This window comes from Nyctibius grandis, chromosome 8, assembly GCF_013368605.1.
Source record: "Nyctibius grandis isolate bNycGra1 chromosome 8, bNycGra1.pri, whole genome shotgun sequence".
Taxonomy (NCBI): Eukaryota; Metazoa; Chordata; class Aves; order Nyctibiiformes; family Nyctibiidae; genus Nyctibius; species Nyctibius grandis.
Window position 1 is genome coordinate 43,458,421 of NC_090665.1, and position 21,991 is coordinate 43,480,411.

The following is a 21,991-nucleotide window of genomic DNA, read 5'->3' on the forward strand; positions in this document are numbered from 1 at the left end:
CGCTGCGCCTTTAAGAATGAGGGGGTGGGGGAGGCGGGCGGGGTGGTGTTGTCCCGCCTCCCGGGCGCTCGCCCCGCCCCTTCGCTCAGCTGTCGCGCGCAGCTGCCCGCGCGCGGGGTCTCGGCGTTCTTCCCCCGGCCGGAGGGAAGCGGGAGGAGGGGGCGCGCGGGCGCCTCCCGCCGCCGCCGTCGTCATGCAGCGCCGGGTGTTCGTGGTGGGCGTCGGTATGACCAAGGTACGGGGCTGTCCGCCGCGCCGGCCCAGCTCCGCGCCGCCGGCCTGCGCCCTCCCCGGCACCGCCTGCGCGCTGGGGCCGTGCGGGACGGCTGAGCGAAACTTGGCGCCCGTGTGTGTGGGGGTCGGCCCGAGCGGGGCTGGTCTCGGCGGCGTCCCTGAGGCGTCCCCCGCTTCAGGAGTCCCCTGTCGGCGCCGCTGCTGGCGGCTGAGGGGGGCGCGGCGGGCGGCGGCGGTACAGGAAGCGGCACTGCCTGCCCGGGTGGGGTAAGGCCCCGCACAGAACGCGTTGCTGTCTCGGGAGCGCGTTTGCAGAGGGCAGAGGCGTGCGGTGCCCCCGGGCCTGCGGGTCGGCCCTGGGCCATGGCGGCTCCACGCAGAGTTCACCTTTGGTTGGGACGTCGTGGGGGGCGGATCCGCCGGCCACGTTAAACGTTCTGAAGCTCCGTTGAGCAGATCGATATAACAGTTACAAGGGCCAGAGCGTGTCCCCGTGTCACTGCCAGCTCCGGTCAAGGGCTCGTCCCCTCGCTTTGAAGGGCCGGGGAGCCGGTGGGCCCAGGGAGAAAGGGCAGCAGCAGAGCGGGTGCCCTGCAGACACCCTCCTGATCCCTCTCTGTGCCTGGTCACTCGGTTGCCAACACGGAGTTCACACGGCATGGCACGTTTTCAAAGAGCAGCAAAAGCTAAAGGAACCGTTTTTTATCTCTGTGGATAAAACTTCAGATGACTTTGATATTTGCCAGAGTAGTCAGAAAAAAACCCCACTTTTAAAATAACTTTTTTTTTGTTGCTGCATGGGTATTTCTCCAGCATGTGATGTGATATAGGAGGAAATAAAAGGTAAAAGACTTCATTCTGTTAATTGTGTTTATTGGACTGGATCGCAGAATGTAGTTTTGGAAGTTATTGGACTTCACCTTAAACTCACTTGTGATGTGCTCGAGGAAGGAACTGTAGTGTGGAAGAGACAACTAAAACTTGTCAGACACCATATTGTGTCTTAAGCATTTTATTATGAAGTCTTTTAGGATTGTATCCTTTCTCTTTTTTTAATCTTAGTGATGTAATGCCTGCTAAAAGTTGGTATATCTTCTCAAAACAACAATCCATGTTTCGTGAGGGTGTAACTGTCAGTTCCACAGACCATGCCTTTCATTTTCAGAAGTGGATCATCTCAGTTACCAGTTTAGTGTGATTTGAGAAATTGTCAATACTCTTTTTTTTTTCCCCTCTTCGTTAACCCAAGTAACATCAATCGCTCTTACAGACTTTTACAATGGTCGATTCACTGACTGATTTTTCTTACGACCTTCAGTGTGAAGGTTCTCTGTAAATTAAGGAAAGGAGGCACTGCAGAAAGTACAGCTAAGTGTTGTGAAAGGCTGGAGTTGGGGAGGTAAGCATAAGGAGGTAGCAAATTAAGTTTTATATACTAACAGTGAATGTCAAATAGTTTGTAGAACTATAAGTAGTAAGAGGATTTTTTTTTTAGCAGTGACACTTTTTATTAATGACGTAAAAGTGCAAAACTCATGTATTTGTTGGTGGACTCTAATGAGTCATACTACAGAGAAAATACACATATCACCTCTGCTCCAGTGGCGAGGGGTAAGGTATGATATGATTTGTAACAAAGTGGAATAAAGTTTGGGAAAGGGAGGCTTATGTAGAATTAAGTTCTGTGCAAAGAACAAGTGTTTTCTTGTTACAAATAGGAGTATAATAAAATAAAGTGGAAGGGAAGTATTTATCAAAGCCTTAGTGAATGTTATGTCATGTATTACAATGAATCAGTGACAATAAGTTATTCTCTGTCCCACCTACAGGCCTTGGACAGGGTGATTGTCCATCTCCATACAAGTCATGGATCTTCTTTAAGACTGAGCAAAAATGGTCCTCAGTTTCCATAAAATTGCACTATTTTCTGGTTTTTAGCCATCACAGGGTTTGGCAGTAGCACGTGGGAATTGTGCAGATTTTGTGCGTGCACTTTTGGGTCAACTAAGTTAAATTGTTTCCGTTATTTAAAACCGATCGTTCACAAACTTGTTTCTCAGTTAAATATAAAGCTTTTAAATATATCAGTTTGAGCAAAAGATGTATTGAATCTCACTGTGATTTGTTCTTTTTTTTTTCCTTTTTTTTCTTGTCAGTTCACAAAGCCTAATGAGAAAAGTGCTGATTATCCTGACATGGCTAAGGAGGCAGGTAATTTAATGATACAGAAAGCATTTAATTTGATTGCTGACAGTTATTTTAAGTCTTACAGTTAATCTTTTTATACATACATATGAAGGAACAGCTACTGTTCAGTAAATAGATACATATAAAAAGCAAAGCTAAAACTGATAAACAAGAACACTTTCACAAAATCTATAACTGTTCAACTCGCTGCCTTCCAGTACTAAAGTCAAAAGGATAGCTTAAAATTGAATTGGATACTTAAATAATTTCGTACCTACCTATATTATTCAAACATAATTTCATTGGGACAAACAAGCGTTGTGCATGAACACAGAATAGGCTGCATGAAATTTTCTGATAAAGGAACTTGTTCAGAACTCAAAATGCTGCAAAATTTTCCTTATGAGAATTAAGATGCAGGACTATATTAACCATTGGCATCATCTAATGAGGAATTTTTACAATGCTCTCTTGTTTGTGAACGCATGAATCATACATACTAAGCTACGTTTACTTGTTATGATTGTGAGAGCTGCTTTTTTTTTTTCTTCAACTTTTAACCTTTTTTCAACTTTTAAACTTTTTTTCTTAGGCCAGAAGGCTTTAGCTGATGCTGGGATTCCTTATTCAGCAGTGGAGCAGGCATGTGTGGGTTATGTTTATGGTGAGTAACGTCATTTGATTGGGTTGTGACATGTGTGACATTTGCAGACATCAGTGTGGATGAAGTTTATCCACATCTGTGTGGATGAAGTATGGAGGATCCCATCAATTTCAGGTTATAATATTTAAATGTGTCAGCTTGTAGAACTGTCTCAAACTTTTTAAAAATGACTATTTTTAGTAATCACAGATCTATGTCTGTTTATTTGTGGAATTTATAGTTTTAATCATGCGTATGGAAAGACTTTCATAAAATTGTCTTGCAAATATGTTTTATACAGGTTTTCATCAAGATCAGATGGTATATTTATTCAAGTGGTGCAAAACTTATGTGTTATAATGTTTATGGCAATAGACTTGAAAATTCTTTTATTTTTTGTGTGATGCAGTGTATACACTAGAAAACTCATGAGCTGAGATAAAGACAGTTTAATAGGTAAAGCAAAAGCCGTTCACGCAAGCAAAGCAAAACAAGGAATTCATTCACTACACCCATTGGCAGGCACGTGTTCAGCCATCTCCAGGAAAGCAGGGATCCATCATGCCTAACGGTTACTTGGGAAGACAAACGCCATTCCTGTGAACATCTTCCCCCTTCCTTCTTCTTCCTCCAGCTTTATATGCTGAGCATGACACCATATGGTATGGAATATCCCTTTGGTCAGCTGGGGTCAGCTGTCCTAGCTGTGTCCCCTCCCAGCTTCTCATGCGCCCCCAGCCTACTCGCTGGTGGGGAGGTGTGAGAAGCAGAAAGGCTGTCACTGTGTAAGCACTGCTCAGCAATAACGAAAACATCCCTGTATTATCAATACTGTTCCCAGCACAAATCCAAAACATAACCCCATACCAGCTACTGTGAAGAAAACACTCTATCCCAGCCATAATCAGAACAACCCTCAAACAGATTTCTAGTAGACGGCCTCAGTAGAAGCTTTTGACTTGCAATCACTGGTTATTGTAGTGAGAGGAGATGGTGTTAAATGACTGGTTTGAACCTTTTCCTGTCACCCCAATTCACAGATCCCTGATGTATTTCTCAAAGCAGTCAGAATATTTCTCAAAGCAGTCAGAATCAGATTTCTGTTATGGGGAAATCTGTTTCCATTCCAAAGAGAGTTTTCCATTTGCTTTCTTCCTGTTTCTCTATTAATGACTGTATTATGGCAACTGAAGTAGGGTCAGTCAGCTGTGATATCTGTAGCAGCTTCCAAGCCACACCTCTAAGATGTTTCTCTCCAATCCAGTTACCTTCTGTTCATTCATGGCCTGTTATCACAGAAGCGGGACAAACTTCTGTTTTTAAAAACTGATAATTTTCCTCTTGTTTCTCAGGTTCTTCTACTGTGAATACTTGAGAGATGTACTCAAGGTGACAGTTCAAAAGTTCAAGTTTACAGTTTAAGTGGTAGCATTGCACATACATGGTTGGATTTCTTTTTGGTAGTGAAGTTTGAACATGTACCTTATTTTAACATTGTGCCTCTGTATGAAGGTGACTCAACCTGTGGACAACGGGCTATCTATCATGGTTTGGGTTTAACTGGCATTCCTATCATTAATGTTAACAACAACTGTGCTACTGGATCAACTGCCTTGTTCATGGCCAGACAACTAGTAGAAGGAGGTGAGTTGTTTTGCTCTGGGGCTGGGTAATACATATTCTCTATTTCTAGAAATATAACTTGAATGAAGAATGGAACTAGTGAATGTGTGAGTACTCTGAGTTGTAAATGTCCTATCCTCATAGGCAAAATTATGTTTTCTGCCTCACTCGACTGAAAAGGTTGGTCAGTTGTATGTACAAATATAAGACCAAGCACTTAAGACTCTCACTATGAAATAGAGCATTATGTGTGCACCTAAGAGATTATGTGATGCAGTAAGATGGTGTATATGGATATAAATGTCCTTTCCTGTGTCATAAGCTGTATGAACTTAGTAAGTAGTAAGCCAGTTAAGTTTTTTCTGGAAGAATTGTTTGGAGTAGTGCAGAACAAGTTGCATTGTAGTACTGCAAGATGCTAGACTGCAGGATGAAAAGGAGAGAGGAATCTGCTAAAAAGCCTAGCTTTTTTTTTTTTTTTTTAAACTTGAAGTTAACACAAGTGTTTGACTAATGCATTTTTGGAGGGGAGGGGAAGAGAGTGATGTCTTGTTACAGACTATGCTTTGAACTGGCAGATGAGTGTTTCCTTCTGTTTATGCAGTTCCTTTGTGGCCTTTGATACTTTCTTGCACTTAAATGCTGATGTTTCTGTAACGAAAACTAGTAACATTGTGTATGATTCTTCTAGTATTTGTAAAAGAGACATAAGTGCTTGGTCATTTAAGATAATTGCAGTCAAACAGTTTAAAAATAAACCTAAGCCCTGCAGCAAATCTCATTCTTCAGTATCAATATATTTGTATCAATACCATTCCCACCCCAATTTGACTCTCTTTCAAAAATGAAGAAAGGAGGAAGAGCAGCTGGTAGGTCTTTGTGTGTATTTCTTGTAATTGAAAAGTTGTTAGTACATAAAGTCATTTATAATTACATTGTGTTTTAAATAGCCACAAATTTTATTTTCAGGTTTGGCAGATTGTGTTCTGGCACTTGGCTTTGAGAGGATGGCAAAAGGATCCCTTGCTTCAGGTGTAAGTGTCTGAAACATTTATATGTTTCATTGTATTCATAGACGAAATACACCTCCTCATTCTCTGAGACATGTTCTCACAAATACCAGTTGCTTTAAGATGTTGCTGTAGATGATTACAAAATAAACCATTATTTTGATCCATGGAAACTTCTAATGAGTTTAATGGTTCTGATTGCAGCTGTGATATACAAAGTTTGCATGGAGTGTCTTAGAATTAATTTTATGTAGTATGTCATGCTTTTAGTATTTTGCCAAGAATACGTTAAAGGCAAGGTTAATAGGGAATGATGAAAATACCAGATAGACACTGAAACATTGAGCAATTGAAGTGTCTTTCTCAAAATGACACAGCAGATAAAAGGAAGAATCTGGGTCTTCTGGCTTTTGGCTTGATGCTTACTCAATTGACCAGTTAACACATTTTCACAAAAACTAAGGGCTTCTGTAAACCTTTCTTTCTTGTCTCTTCTTTGTTTTTACTGGAGAAGTGTGGGGTTTTTGTTTGTATTTTGCCTTATTAGAGCCCATCTGTTTAACTACAGAACTGCCAAATTTGGTAATATATGCAGGGGTTTGGGTGAGAAATGTTAAATTTAACTCCTACTAATTTCAATCAGTTGTTATCTTTAAAATGCTTTACAATATTTCATCTAAGCTTCATTGAAAATAGTAAGAGAGTATTAATTTTATAACTTGGAACTATATTAACTATAAGATTTTAAGCTGAGGTGAAAAATACCTGAAGTCCTCTGCCGACAATAGTGTCTGTGAGAGAAATCACATAGGGGTGATCTTTGCCATGAATCAGTGCAGTGATTGTAATGTTAAGCATTTTCTGCTTATTTATTCTTTCTTATAATTGGGAAATTATGAATGCTTCAAAACATGTCACTGAAGTGCAACATACTGTCCAGTGGGATTGTTAAAATATCAGAAAAACCTCTTACTTTGCTTGAAATCCATGGCACTTTTGTGGCGATGTTGTAAAGAAAAGGAAATGGTGACTGACTTGCTTTATAAGTCAGTATATTCAGTCAGTAATTTCCCTTCTTTTTAGTTTTCAGACAGAACTAATCCAATTGACAAACACTTGGAAATTATGATAAATAAATATGGCTTAGCAAGTGCTCCAGTAGCACCTCAGATGTTTGCAAATGCTGGCAAAGAACATATGGAGAAATACGGTATGTTAAAATACATTTTGTTATTGTCCTCTTTTAATGAAGTGATTTAAAGAAATATATATATATTAGGATTTTTTTAAAAAGAGAGCATTCAGTGTCCTTTCTTTTTACCCAAGTACTACAACTGCAACTTCTACAGCTAACACATACAGGAATACATTTGGATAGAGAGTTACCTATGGAAAAGTTGGTGATGTGTAGGCAAACAAAACCATCAGGAGAGAAAATTAAGGCTGTGATACAGTGTGTCTGGTAATCACACTAATGGTATGGTTTATGCTTCTGTAAGGTCTGGGCGATAAGGTTGTGTAACTTCCTGCATTTTTTCTTTGTGTCTTAGGATGGGTAGATAGACTCGGGACTGAATTGTTTGACAAAAGCTCTCGGGTATTTGATTCAATATATAGTACTAGGCTGCTGCCACTGCCGTTTCTTAGCCCCTCACCAGACAAGGGAATTGCCTCCAGGGTAGCATGCCGGCCCCTTGAGCATCTTTTATTTGCACTTGGTTCTAGACAAGCATATGGAAAAATTTTAGACTCCAATTTTTCAGTGCAGCTGTTTTGTACTGATTGATAGGAAAATGGGTGTTCAAATTTCAGCAATATAGTAATACCTCAAATAAAATGCACTTACTTTCTTTATTCTTAAGTTAGTCATAAATATGCAAATAGGATGTTCTTTTAGCAAAAACTGAACCAGTTCTAATAGTCTTTATCTAATTGTTAGACCTAAGTTGAGTTCTAAAGAAAGTTTTGATAACAGTGAGTCTCTTGTAAAGATGCTTGTAAAGTTCAAATTCTTATGACCAGATATTTAAAATGTTATGTTAGCACTGTTTGAGTAAACCAAGTATTTCAACCCAGCTTTCCTTCTCCTTCCAGGGACAAATCCAGAATACTTTGCAAAAATTGCATGGAAAAATCATAGCCATTCAACTAAGAACCCGTGAGTAATATACTCTGCTGCCATACTGAACATCTATTGCTGTTACAAAATTAATGAAAAACTGAGTATTATTTTTAGAATTATACCCAGCATAATTTCTATATCCAGTGCCTTGTGCTTAGTAAAAACAGCTATATAGCTGCCTGATAGTGTGATATTAGTATGTCTGCTGCTAAGGGCTGTACTAAAACTAAGGTGGCATCTGTATGTTTTTTGTAGGTATTCCCAGTTCCAAGAGGAGTACACGTTAGATGAAGTTCTGCGTTCTCGCAAAATTTTTGATTACTTGACTGTTTTACAATGTTGGTAAGGAGACGACTTAGCACTGTGAAATAAATCTTGATGTTAAGACATCTATTTAAATAAAAGTCTATTTAGTGTAAATTAAAATTTACAGATTGTTTTAAGTAAAACTTCTTATAAATAAAACAAATATGGAATCTCTGTCTTGACCTAACACTATCTAGATACTTGTTCACAGTATAATACAGTAAGCTGAAATACGTTTTGTACTTTGAGTCTCTCACGTCATTCTGTATCTTCACCAATGTGCATGCATTGCTGTTAAGTGTTAATTCTTTTCTTTAGCCCTTCCTATACACACAGTGTTTATAGCCAGTAGAGGCTTTGATTTTTTCTAAATTGAAAAACCTTAATGATACGTTTCTGTTTTGATGTCATGCTTTTCAAATGTCTATTGTAAATGTTACTACAAGTGTCCAGCAAACACTGATGGAATTTATAGTTTCAGTGTCATCAGCCAAAGTAAGTGGTTTTTTGTTTGTTCTTTTTGGTTTTTTTTTGGTTTGTTTTAAAAGATAGTTCTATGGAAAATTGACATTACTAATTTAGAATGATGACATCATTATTTTTCTTTCCATCAGTCCAACATCAAATGGTGCCGCAGCTGCAATTTTGGCTAGTGAGAAGTTTGTGAAAAGGCATAAGTTGCAGCCAAAAGCTGTGGAAATTCTAGCCCAGGTGATGGCTACTGATTACCCAAGCACATTTGAAGAGAACAGTTGTATGAAGATGGTAGGTTTACAATTCTGTATTCCCTGATGCTTCTCAGGGTTGGTTTTTTTTTTTTTAACACCTGCAAGTCCTAATGATACTGTAGACACTTACAAGTCAGTAAGCAAACAAATTATACTTTGTGGTGAATGTAAAAGTAATTTCATTTGGGCAGGTTCAGTAAGCAAAGAGTATGGTTGTGGAATAACAGTAAGAAATCTATAATAAACAGGCTATCAAAAACCTAGTTCTTAACAGATTATTTAAAGGCTACTTTTTAAACAATTTGAACAGCAAGAAACACATTTCTTTAATTTTTCTGTTTATAAGAGTAAAGAAACTTAAAACAATTTTACTTATGTCTCTGTAATACTGAAGCTGAAATAACCTGTTGCGTATAGTCATGATTACTTGCTTAAGAAGAATGAAGGGAAAGACCTGAACTGCAAAATTTGGATCCCACTGCAAGTAAGTCAAGTCAGTAGAATACCCAATAGTTTCTACACTAGTCATGTTCTGTTTGGGTTTCAAATACGATTCTAGCCAGATGGCTGATCAAAAAAGGTAGCAAGACAGTCGGAAGATTTGTTTCAAGGCTGTTGGTCCGAGTCATGCAAAGGAGCAATTTGGCTTGTGAACAAGATTGAGAAAAAAGAGGACATTCCTCAGAAAAGTTTTGACATGCAACAACAAGACTCAGAATGTATTATTTCTTTCTATGCATTTCATACTGTATGAATAGTAAAGGCTGTGATATGTGATGTATAAATACATAAAATAAATTAGAATGCCACCTCCTGCAGGTTACTTTCACTTACAGGATATACATTTTTATTTAAAATTAAGTGTAGAAATAAAATCGCTAGCTATGTTTCTTTAATGATGTTTTAACATACGATTTCTTCTTGTTACAGGTTGGCTATGATATGACTAAAAAAGCTGCAGAAAAATGTTTTGAAAAAGCAGGTCTAAAACCAACAGACGTTGATGTGATCGAACTTCATGACTGTTTCTCAGTTAATGAGTTCATTACCTACGAAGCTCTGGGACTCTGTCCAGAAGGTAATAGCATCAATGGAGATCATTGTTTTATTAAAATGGAAAACATTAATAATACCTTTTTATCTGTTCATATAACTAGAACTTTGAGTTGTCTACTGGACAGATCTTCTGTATTTGAAAGTCTTACTAGCTAACCTCATGAGAGGGAAAAGCAAGTTAACCACTGTAGTAACATGAAGACTACCTGGAAACTCTAGAATTAGTTTAACAAATGAGCGTGTTACTGTGATTTCTGAAGAAGTATACAAGGTAAATTAAAGTATTGGACAGCTATGTGAAATCATACGGCTCGCTTGTGCAGGGATGGCTCTTCTAAGCAAACAGAGCAAGGAAATTAAGGACTTTCTGATCTTTTTCAGTATTATGCCCCTTTTTCAGGGATGTATACTTACCTACCCCAAGATTTCCATCCATGCTTGTATTGCCTTTTAAGAAGATAAAACTCGGACAAGAATTGCGTATAGAGGGCCTAACCAAGTTACTTATCTTTGATATGACTTTTTTTTTTTAATCTTGAAACGTCTTTGCCTTTGAAAATACAGAGTTGTTAGCAAGTTGTGAACATGCCTCTGAAGTCAACTGTATAACAATGCACAATCTGTTCAGATTAGTTTCATTTCATTGAATTGAGTGGAATGACAACAGGTTAAATGGTAGTGGAGTTTAATTCTATGTAGGTAAGTCAAACCATTAAAACTTTCTACTGAAGAGGTTTTTGTTTTATTTAAAATAAATAATGCATTGATCTGCTACTTCAGTATTTGATATATTTAAACTCTAAATGTATTCTTGCTTTGCATAAATAATCATCTGATGTAATATTTTTCTAATTTGTTTTTAACTAATTTTGAGAAAATACCATATTTTGTCACTAGATGGTGTATTGCATTAAGCCTAAGCTTTCTCACTGAAACAGAGAAGTTCACAGATATTCAGGAAGACTTTTTATGTGTTTGTAGGTCTTCAATATTTGACTTTGAGTGCTTGCTTTTTACTGTCTTCTTTGCTGTGTTTTTATGGTATCTGCAGTAAAAATGGTAAATGTTTGATATTATTTAAATAGGTACATTAATTTTTTTAGCTTCATTCCTGTAATCAAAGATGCAGATGGATCCTGATGGTACTTGTCTATTTGACCAATAAGTCTTGTGTGTGGTAATTTAATAGTGCAATTCTCACCACCCTTCAGTCAGTCTGACCTTAATAGTATGTGAAACCTATCTCAGAACGGTAGACTAATTAGACATAGAGATGAGTGAAATGGCATAAGCCACATTGTGGATTTAGATGTGCAAGACTAACCTGATATTCTCATTTACTGGGAGAAGTAAGTTACAAATGCAGAAATGTGGCGGATCTTTTTTAGACTTTGACGTTAACAATGTAGGCTGAAGAAGCTGGTACAAGAATAAAGGAGTAAAGAACTGGTTAAAGGGGAGAACTGTCTGCTGAAGGCATGGGAACTAATAGTTTGGAAAGCTAAGCAATTCTAAGCAGTAGTCTTACGAGTGGTTTTATTTACTATCTTAATGTTTTAATGCAGCCCAGGGTACTGTTAGCCACCGTTGTGGCAAGGGCTCGTGTTCAACTTGGTTTTCACCGGGACCCCCATGTCCTGGGGGTCACAAATTACGACTAAGCCCTCTTCTACAAAAAAATAATTGCTGCAGTTTCATTAACAGAATAATGAACAGCTTCATTATATTGATTATATCATAATACTGTATATCAACAAAACTATTCAACAGCAAATTTAAAAAAGCTTTTGTATCAATCACTAGCCCTTTTACTTCTTTTCCATGTTACGCTTTCTCCAGTGGTATAAGCAAGTCTCATTGATGTGGTTTGGCTAATTTCAGTCTGTGGTGTAGTATTTCCTAGGTTTTGACTGACGTGCAGCACCTTTGGTAAGTGACAGCAGAATTGAAAAATCACTTAAAAACAAAAAAGGAACATTCTTCTTTTATAAATACTGTTTTATAGGAAAAGCGTGTGACCTGATTGACAGAGGAGACAATACTTATGGAGGAAAATGGGTTATTAATCCCAGTGGTGGCTTGATTTCAAAGGGACATCCACTTGGTGCTACAGGTATGTAAAAAAACCTTTTGGTCATGCCAGTTAGATATGAGATAACAGCTCTTGAGCAGGTGATGCTTCCCACTTGTATTTGTCTGTATGAAACATGAGGGCTTCCTGAGACTAGAAGGAAACTCTGGGGTTGATTCTCATTTCCAACTAATGCAAGCATTAGGGCAGGTTGACCATGCAGGATTGCTCAAACTGGAAGAGCTGGAGTGTGAATTTGATCATTAGCACTTCGTTAATTTTATGGTGCTACTTTTTCTGTTGTTAAAGCAACTGGTAAAACAGCTTGACTTTTTTCCTGAATAATTGCTTAGTAGTACAACTTCTGATGAATGTAGTTTGAATAACCATTTTCGTATGTTGTCATCCTTTAAAATTCAGATTTTGGAGATTTTTACTGCATCTGAATAGCCTATACCCTTGTTAGCTGTAATAAAAGCTATTTCTGTTAAGCCTTGGATGTCAAAATATTTGTCTGATGTTTACAACAGAAGCTCAGTTAGTCACCGTTTCCCAGCAACATAGGTTTTCCTTTCTTTTGTTTTTTTGTTTTCTTTGAACTGCTATGCTTGCTTCCAAATGAGATGGCTCTTGGATAAAATGCGTTTGGATTTGTGAAGATAATTCACCTTCCTTGTTTGGAAAGGAGAAGTTGTCAGAAAACTGGCGAAGAGGAAACCTTGTAAAACAACAAACCTTAATCTAACCAGCTGTAACAGCTAGATAATCTGCAGTTAGTGTGAGGGGGAAAAGTATTAGGAAACTTTGGGTGAAAAACATTCCAGGTGAATGAGACAGTGGATGTCTGTAACAGGATGAGTGTCTTACATTGCTAGGTTTGTGTTACATTTTTGTTGGTTACACAGTGATAAATGTAGAGCAGTTACTGGTACTCAGCCCTCTCTGTTGCCATGGGATGGGATGGGGGGGAAGAGTCATGAAAATGCAGAAAATTACATGTCTACAGACTGTCAGCTTAATTTCACTATAAAACAGTCTTGAGGCTAGCTATATGCTAATCAGAGATCATCTAAGTCATCTTAAATTTCCAAACCAGTCCAGGGCAGGATGTACTGTGGTAGCCGTTCTCTCCTTGAGGCTGAGAGAGAGTATATGAATCATAGAATCATGGAGTGGTTTGGGTTGGAAGGGACCTTAAAGATCATCTAGTTCCAACCCCCTGCCATGGGCAGGGACACCTTCCACCAGACCAGGTTGTTCCAAGCCCCATCCAGCCTGGCCTTGAACACTGCCAGGGAGGGGGCAGCCACAGCTTCTCTGGGCAACCTGGGCCAGTGTCTCACTGCCCTCACAGGAAAGAATTTCTTCCTAATATCTAATCTAAATCTCCCCTCTTTCAGTTCAAAACCATTCCCCCTCGTCCTATCACTACATGCCCTTGTAAAAAGTTATGAAACCTGTTAACTCTCATCTATGACTTATTATAAATTATAAAACTTCTTACTGATCCTCTCTGTAATGTTGCAGCTGGCAATGCGTAAAATTCGGTGCATAAAATGCACATTCCTCCTCTGCCTTGCCCAAAGGCCTACACAGTTGTCTAGGGAAAGGGAGAGGAAGGGATAGAGGTCTGTGGATGATGGAGGGAAGAAGAAATGTGTGTGCGGTGGAACTGGATCATAACTGCAGAAATAGCTGATAGAAGAGCACGGGGAGACCGATGGAAAACATGTGAAAATCAGGGCTGTAATGAAAGGGATTCACCTTCATTTTGGGCCTCCCAAGAAGATATATTTCTAGGTATCTGAGCTGTCAAGAATTAACTTTCTCAAATCCTATTGCGTGTATTCACTTGATACCTTATTAGGGAAGGAAGTTTATAGAATATGCCCATAGTATAGGCCCTCCTTTACCCAGCTAAGCTCTGTGCTCGATTTTTCAGGCCTGGCGCAGTGCTCCGAACTCTGCTGGCAGCTGCGCGGCCTGGCCGGGAGGAGGCAGGTCCCGGGGGCAAAGGTCGCGCTGCAGCACAACCTGGGCATCGGCGGGGCCGTGGTGGTGACCCTCTACGGCATGGGCTTCCCCGGAGCGGCCAGGTGAGAGCCCGCGGGGCGAGACGGGCCCATCCCGCCGCGTCGTGCCCTGGGAGACGTGGTGGGGCAGTTGAGGGTCTGCCCTCCGCGTGTAGCTGACTTCTCGAGGAGAAAAAAGCGCTGTGTGTACCGAAAGGCCTTGCGAAACAGTCACCTTCCAGAGTGTATCAATGCAGGGCATAGAGCAAGGAAACGTGCTGCCGAATGAAAACGCTTGTTCGGCCTTGCTGTACAGGTCTTGGTTGTACTGTCATTGGGAACTGTCACTTTGGGTTCGGTAGTGGTGTAAACTAAGCTTACTTTGTGTTGGCTGTGCTCCCGTATCTTTGTGTTTCAAAATCTGGGGTTTTTTTTTAGAATTATTCTTTGTGCAAGGAAGAAATTGCACTGTAAGCTAAAACTTGCTCAGCAATCAGAACTGTTGTGTACTGACAGCACTGCAGGTATATACTTAGATTATAACTTACGCACTGCCTTATTCCTGATAAACAGTATGCACTGTGAGTTGTAAGTTACTGAAAAGAGCAAACTTGCCCATAAAAATGGCTCACATGGTTTTCTGTAAGGAGAAATCTAATGTTTGGAGAAAAAAGCCAACAAAACAAACCCCTTCCAAGACCAAAACAGGCCACATTAAAATGAATTAATTGAAACTAGGGTCTTGCCAAAAAAAGCAAGACATCCATGGGAATAGAGATGCCCACTGCTTTCACTGCTAAAATTGTTACTAGTTTGGTTTCATGAAGAATTGCTTTCAGCTGTATGTGTTACATGTGGTATTCTAAGTACTCCTTAGCATTCAGGCATGTTACTCATCCAGTCGTGGCTAAAGAATTTGCACTTGTAATTGTAGCATACTTCAGAGTGAGAGGAGAACACTGCTATGGAGCTGTCTTGCAGTCTGCTCTAGTTCTGTGTTAGGATGGACAAGACTTGAGAGAAAATACTTAAAATTTGTAAATATGCCAGAATACACAGTTCGCTTTTCGTTTTCACTTTCAACTTTGCTTAGAAAAATTGAGCTACTCTTTGTGGGTTTTATGGTTTTGCTTTTAAAGCTCGATGCCAATACTTTACATTTGCTTTAAAAAACTGTGAGCAGTAAAATTTATCATGCACTGGACTTCCAGAAAGAAATATTCCCTTCCCAATTTATATTTCTAGTGGCTGTTTTAGCTAGACCTGTACAATTCCTGGGAGGTGACAATAAAATCTGTGGAAGAGGTAATGAGAGAAGCAATTGAATTTTGAAGGGCTGTAGCAGTAACTTTTTGTAGTACAGTGTCAGAAGTGATCATCCTGTCACTTCTGTCATCTGTAAGAGGTTAGACCATATGAAAAAATATGTGAGATACAGGAAAAATCATGTCTTCTCATGGATTCTCTTCAAACATGCGCACAAAACTTGGCAGCGGGTGTTGGTACACAGTTTTAAATGAGAAGGGAAAAGACTGTTATAGGGAATATACTATTTTCCATTGCTTTGAACTTTGGCTAAAAATATTACAATTTTATGGAACAGGGAATCTGTTGCTATTTGTATACTGTTAACCTTGAGGTACTGCTAGAAGTAGTGCCTTCCTGTTAGGAAAAGCTTTGCATGTATAGATAATATTTCTCTACTACAGCTCACTTGACGTTCGTTGGTATTGAGAATTTTTAAAATTCTTTCGTAGGTACAACTCAAAACAGAGAAATCTTAGCAATACTAGTTTCATCTTACATTAGAGAAGCTTAAAACCCTTTTCATTCTCCCAAAGGCTTTGTGTGTGGGAGATACCTGACACAAGGAGTTGCACCAATGTATATCAGACTTTGGAACGAAACAGTGCGGCTAATCTGCTCAGACACCGCTTGTGTAGTTGAACGATGTTGCATATTGTGTAATTAAGGGAAAGGTGGTGGCATTTTGTGTTTATGAAGATACTTTAAACCATTTTTTCTACAGCAATGCACATAGACTTAATAATTGGATTCAGATCTAGTCTGTAATTAGTGGCTTTAGTAATAGCTGCCAAGAATATACATCAAGGTAAGTGACAGCAGGACTTGATCCATTTTGGATTAGTGTTTGAAACAGTTCTGCTTTTTTTTGACACCTTACAATTTTACACCCTGTTAGTGTAGCCTTGGTTTATTGGCAAAATTGGTATGTCTTCTTCAGATGAGACAGTCCCTACTGTCACTACCCTAGCATACATCTATAGGGTAGTGTTAGTACCACACAAACAAGTTCTACCAACATTTCTTAAGTGATTCTGTCACTTCAACGATACCAAACCTGACCGCAGTTTTGAACTCTGCTGCCATGAGATGGTAATAAGTGTAAACTTTTTTTCCTGCTGCTTGAATTGCCGTTTCTAGACATACTTTGTCTCTGGGTGCCTCTGCAGAAATGAAGAATTAGGTTTCATGCTGCTATCAGGCCATGCAGGGTGTCTGCTTCAGACAATCAGGAATAATGCTTCGTACCTCTTGTGAACGTTAAGAGACCCACATGAATTGGGAGGGAAAAGGGGATTTGTTTTGCCAAAAAAAAAAAAGGGGATTTCTCTGTGATGGTGCATGTGCTGCTCTCCCTTCACCTAAGGTGTGGCAATAGTGTTTGATGATTTATCTTGACAAGATCAATGATTTACTTTCATTATAAAATTAGTGTCCTGTCCATACATGCAAAAACATCTAGATACTTGAAGTGATTGTAATTCAAGCTGTTAAGCCCATCATAGACTAAGCTTCACTTTGATATCATATGGTTGCTCTATACTGCTAAAGAGTGTGGCTCTTCTTGCTGGTGTTAGGCCTGTTCATGATAATTTGAAGATGCTGAAAATGTGATTAAAGATATGTAAATGAATGGGTTTTTCATTTCAGCACTGACCGTATTGCAGCCGTGCCTCTCAGCGCAGGTGTTGATGGATTTAAGTCACATTTGGTCTTCAAAGAGATTGAAAAGAAGCTCCAAGAGGTATTTGACTACTTCTTTTACCTACAACAGAATTTTAATTTATGACAGAACATGTGTGAAACCTGGTGGAAATATAGTAGCATCAATCACTTATTCAGTACTGCTCACTGAAACAAATGTTACAGCTTTGAATTTCGCTGTGTCAGAAATCTTTCTATGCCATGCCATGATTTTAAATGATTTTTTTTCAGACAGTTCCTACCTGCATAAGGGTATTTCAGTAAAGGCAAGTTTAGATTGTATGCGAGGAGCTTGCGAACTAACACAAGAAAGTTTGTGTTTGGTGTTTGTTGCTTGCTTTGTAAGTGTGATTAGAAGAAGAAATCACATTTTATCAGTCTTACAGGAAGACAAGACTGTTAGGACAGTGGTAATTTTTCTTAGTTGATAGATTTTAATATAGATGGTCATAGTTCGTGTTTTTATTTGTTGTTTTTTTTTTTTTTTTTAAATGGTTGTCTAAATGAAGCCTAATAGAGGGAAACAGATATTTCTATGTTAGTAGAAAGGGTAAAGGTTTTTAAATTACTTTGTTTAATTCAAACTATTTTAAAATTATTTTGAAGTAAATGAATAAGTTGCACATTATATGGTCATTACAGGAAGGAGAGCAGTTTGTCAAGAAAATTGGTGGAGTCTTTGCCTTCAAAATAAAAGATGGTCCTGGTGGGAAAGAAGCAACTTGGGTAGTAGATGTGAAAAATGGTAAAGGCTCTGTGGCAGTTAATTCAGGTTGGTGCTATTTTATTATGTCATTGCAGAAAACACATAAAACTAATGAAAAGAATATAAATTCATATTCTGTTTAAGCTGTGGTGACCTTGAGCAAAAGTGGTATAGAGCTACCTTAATTTTAAACTTTTCTTATTACTGACACTTTTGAACCATGATGTTTCGGACCAAGAATTAAACGTCTTCTACTCTGAATTCTGTCTAGATAATTGCATGTTTTCTTAGAGGTGCCAGACAGATCTGTCATATGACTTTTACAGGAATCGTGATTTTAAAAAAAATTTCAAACCTCAGGGGTTTTGTTGTGCCAGAAGTGTAATTTGTAGCTGTTTCTTCAGTTGCTTTGTGGGAGACACTGGTAGGCGGTAAGCTGGTCTATCTCGTCAAGTTACTTCTCCTCTGCAGCTAGTTAAGCAATATGACTTGACTGATTTCAATACTGTACCAGCTGGCATAACCTTCAAGTTCCATTTTTAAAAGGCAGACATAAATAAGGCACAGACTGGGTGGTGGCGGGGAATCCCATAAAAGTATTGGAAACAAAGGATTTGTACCCTTGCCATGAAAATGTCTTATCTCATAGATGAAGTCATGCATCCTAGTAGTGTAAAGAAAAAGCCAAAGACAACAGTCTGTCCTCAGAATCTCATATATCTATGAGCCTGCATCATAAAGCTTTTAATTAAAAATGTGACAGGGGATTTGATTTGGAATTCATTGATCTAAGTTATTACAAAAATAAAAGCAGAGTTTTCTGTTTTATGGACAACATTTTGTCTAAGAGTTAAGTTTAATAGTAAGATGAGTGTAGGAGAAGATGTGTGCAGCGCTTAGCCCTTTGGTATATACATTAATATTTTTATCAGAGCTTATTAAAATAAACTGAAAAATTATTTCTGGTAAGAAGATCCTAAAAACTTCTGGATTTGAATTAATTCAAATGAGTGCTTTTAGAATGCACATGTTGTTCCCATTGAAGGAGAGGGCAGGAAATGCCTGAAATTTCAGTGATGAGTATCTTCAGAGAGTGTCACAGGGGAAACACATTTATTCTGAGCTGATCTTGATACTAGCAAATTTAAGCTTGATAAAACAAGACGATTGTCAGTGCTTGCAATTAACATTTTAGCTGATAGCAAGTAGATTATTATTTCTTTTCAAGGAATGAATTTGCTTAGCGCCTTTCAGAAAGGTCCATCTTTCTTCAGTGTTGGGATAGTCTGTGCTACAAGGTGACACAGATGCCTGTTGGCTATTGGATGATCTCTTGCTGATATTTTTTATAATGGCCCTTACTTGTATGTACTTCAGGTACCATTTTGCTAACTTGTAGTATCAACAGATTCTTCATGGAGTTGCAGCTGCTATTACTGTTTCATCTCTCAATTTGAATCTTCATAGTCAACTCTATCTTACAGATAAGAAGGCAGATTGTACAATTACAATGGCTGACGCTGACCTGTTAGCTCTCATGACTGGCAAAATGAATCCTCAGACAGTAAGTATAGCAAAGATGAGATAAGAGGACCGACTTGTTTGTTTTGAGTGTGTTTAAGTTGAAACAATTTCAATAAATCCCCTCCTCCAAAACTGCCATGGCTGATCTGAAAAATGACAATTCTTGACTTTCTCTGAACAAATTGACCAAAGTAAGATTAATCAAGAAAGACAGTATCCACTCTTCTGAACTGGTATATATTATCTCAGTCATCCTGTAGGTAATCCAGAAGGGGATATAATAGTGCTTGGTTTGCAGAGAAGAGGGAGAAACTAGTGCTTGCAGTGTGACTTAAGGAAGGAGGAATGTTGGCTCTCCGGAGAGCTTTATGCTCATAGTGTAAGGAGTAATCTTGATGCTGAAAAATGGAAATTGAGGTGAGCATCCACTGAATGCCTATGATTATTTGTTTTTTTTATTCCTCAGTGTGTCAAAAGCAGCCATGGTGTGCAAGTAAACAGGACATTTAAGTTAATTTTAAGTTGCTGTTCCATACTTCTAAATTTGAAATGCTCTGGGTAACATTCTTTTAAGTTTTTGATCTTGTAATCACAAGGTTAATAAGAATTTTCACAAACTAAAGTGTGTCTAGGAGAAGTTTGAAGGTAAAACATTGTAGGAACGTTGTAATATACATATAGGAAATTCAGAAGCAATGACAATTTTACATCTACAATTTGGATACTTTAGGGCATGCAGTTCATCTTGTTACACGGTCTGGAGGAAAAACCCCAAATCTCTAGCATGTCTGCTTCACAAACTAGATTTGTAAAACTGAATTCATCAATAACAAAATCAGTAATGGCTGGGGGAGATTTGAGTAAGAAATCAGTTGTGGCATCTACTGTACACTATTGCTTTATCATCTTCAGTTGAAATAGTGAACTTTTATTCTATGAACTGTCATCACCAAAGCATTGGGTATTCTGCCCTGCTTTGTATACAGATCCGTTGTTATGATAATGCAAGAAACATGCAATACCAAGTTTATTCTCTTTAGGTATCACAAATATAATAAGCATACAATTTCTTTAGTTTATTTCTATTCTGCCTTTCAGTGTCAGAAAATACATTTGTTGATGAATGTGAGATGTCTGTTAGAACTGCTGGAATTATAAAACTGCAGGCCAGGACCTGCACATACATAGTAGTCCATAACTTTTGGGAGGGATGCTTTTGGGGTAATATGTTGTATTCCATTTCATATAATCTTTCTTTCTTTTTAGGCATTCTTTCAAGGCAAATTGAAGATTTCTGGGAACATGGGCATGGCAATGAAACTTCAGAATCTACAACTTCAGCCAGGCAAAGCTAAACTTTGAGCTCATTAGAGTAAACAGTCAGTACTTGATATTCTTGATAAAAAAGTAGAATGAAACTAGACATTATGAATAATGTGGTGCAGGCTGGGTTTGATTGGACCTCTCTCACCTAAATTCTGTGGTTAGAGACCTTAATAATCTTAATAAATTTCATCAGTTTGTCTACAGCAAAGATTTTTAGGCTTGAGGCACTAACTCTTACAAATGGTATATGGTGGGCATTTGTAACCGTTTTTGTTTTAATCAATATGAAAAATTTTATAAAACTTAGAGTTGAATGAGGCTGCTTACTGTTGTTCACGTTGGTTGGGAAGAGAGTGAGGAAGATTATAGTTTGACATATCAATTAAATGAGTTGCATTTTTTTTAAAAGCTGTAATAGCAGGTCATACAAATGCTTTCAGACTTCCATTGAAACTAATTTGCTGCTTGTTAAATTAAAATGGTCTTATAAAGGGTATCTCTAACAACATTTTTTTAGAATAGGCTTTAGGAATTTGCTATAAAATACTTTTCTTATTACTACTTTGGAATTAAAAAATAAACATCCAGAAGTAAGGAACTAGAACATTGCTTTGGGATTCACAGGATTTGATAATACTTGACCTTGAAAAAAGATTAGGTTCACCAGGAGAGCAGAGGGGGAGTATAGCCAACATTTAACCTGTTTTCTCCTGAGCAAATCTGGTGTTGATCATTGTGAAATTCTTAACAGTAATGTAAAAGCTTTAACTTCTGTTTTGGGAAAATGTATTCTGGTTGGAAGTTTAACAGAAAATTAAATATACTTTTCCTGTTCTTCTGTGTGTTGCTTCTTTGGATCTGTAAACATGGATTTCATGTTAATGCTCTGAATTGACTATTTTGTACAGATTGTAATGAAGGGCTTCTGCAGTCCTTCATTTTTTCATCCTTAGGTGTTGTCAGTAGATATTCCGTAAGCTACATCTCAGTCCAGTATATACACCTCACATCCTCACATATGTGGGCCATGACTGAGGAACTTAGGCATAAACTTTCCCATCCCTGGTTTAACTAGCATCATAACAAAAATGAGCTAATTCAAGCCAATCATTCTGCTTATCTGGTGTGACTGGTTAGCAGATAGCTGTACTGAATCACACCAAAAATCAATCTAGACCACTATAGTTTCTGACCATTGATACCTTGGAAGGAATGTTAAGATGAGCCAACCATCTCTTTACCCAGAATACTTTCCTAGCTGCCAGTGATTTTAATTTTTTCCAGCTCACAAATTTGAGCCAGAAGTGATCTGTCTGTATCTAAAGTTGTCAGTGGGTAGTCTTTCATGAGTTTGTCCAGTCCCTTTTTGAATCCTTGACAGCTTTTTAGCATGGGTCAAGAATTTCTGTAGCTTACCTACACGTCATGTGGAAC

At 38.3% G+C, this 21,991-nt stretch overlaps 1 protein-coding gene across 1 annotated transcript; it reads left to right on the forward strand.

Moving 5' to 3' along the window:
• The first annotated feature begins 65 nt into the window (after positions 1-65).
• On the forward strand, positions 66-21,391 carry SCP2 (sterol carrier protein 2). The gene is made up of 16 exons (XM_068406034.1): positions 66-235; positions 2,391-2,445; positions 3,014-3,085; positions 4,577-4,708; positions 5,657-5,721; positions 6,781-6,907; positions 7,792-7,855; positions 8,075-8,161; positions 8,740-8,890; positions 9,784-9,931; positions 11,915-12,022; positions 13,923-14,076; positions 16,948-17,041; positions 17,644-17,773; positions 19,192-19,271; positions 20,498-21,391. Exons 1-16 carry the CDS (start codon positions 194-196, stop codon positions 20,591-20,593), a joined length of 1,605 nt encoding a protein of 534 aa, XP_068262135.1. The 5' UTR covers positions 66-193; the 3' UTR covers positions 20,594-21,391.
• Positions 21,392-21,991: the final 600 nt, after the last annotated feature.

Coding starts and splice junctions, on each gene's coding strand:
- SCP2 (XM_068406034.1), top strand. CDS start 194: ATGCAGCGCCGGGTGTTCGTGGTGGGCGTCGGTATGACCAAG. Junction 17,774..19,191: donor CTCTGTGGCAGTTAATTCAG/GTTGGTGCTATT, acceptor TCTATCTTACAG/ATAAGAAGGCAGATTGTACA. Junction 19,272..20,497: donor GCAAAATGAATCCTCAGACA/GTAAGTATAGCA, acceptor CTTTCTTTTTAG/GCATTCTTTCAAGGCAAATT.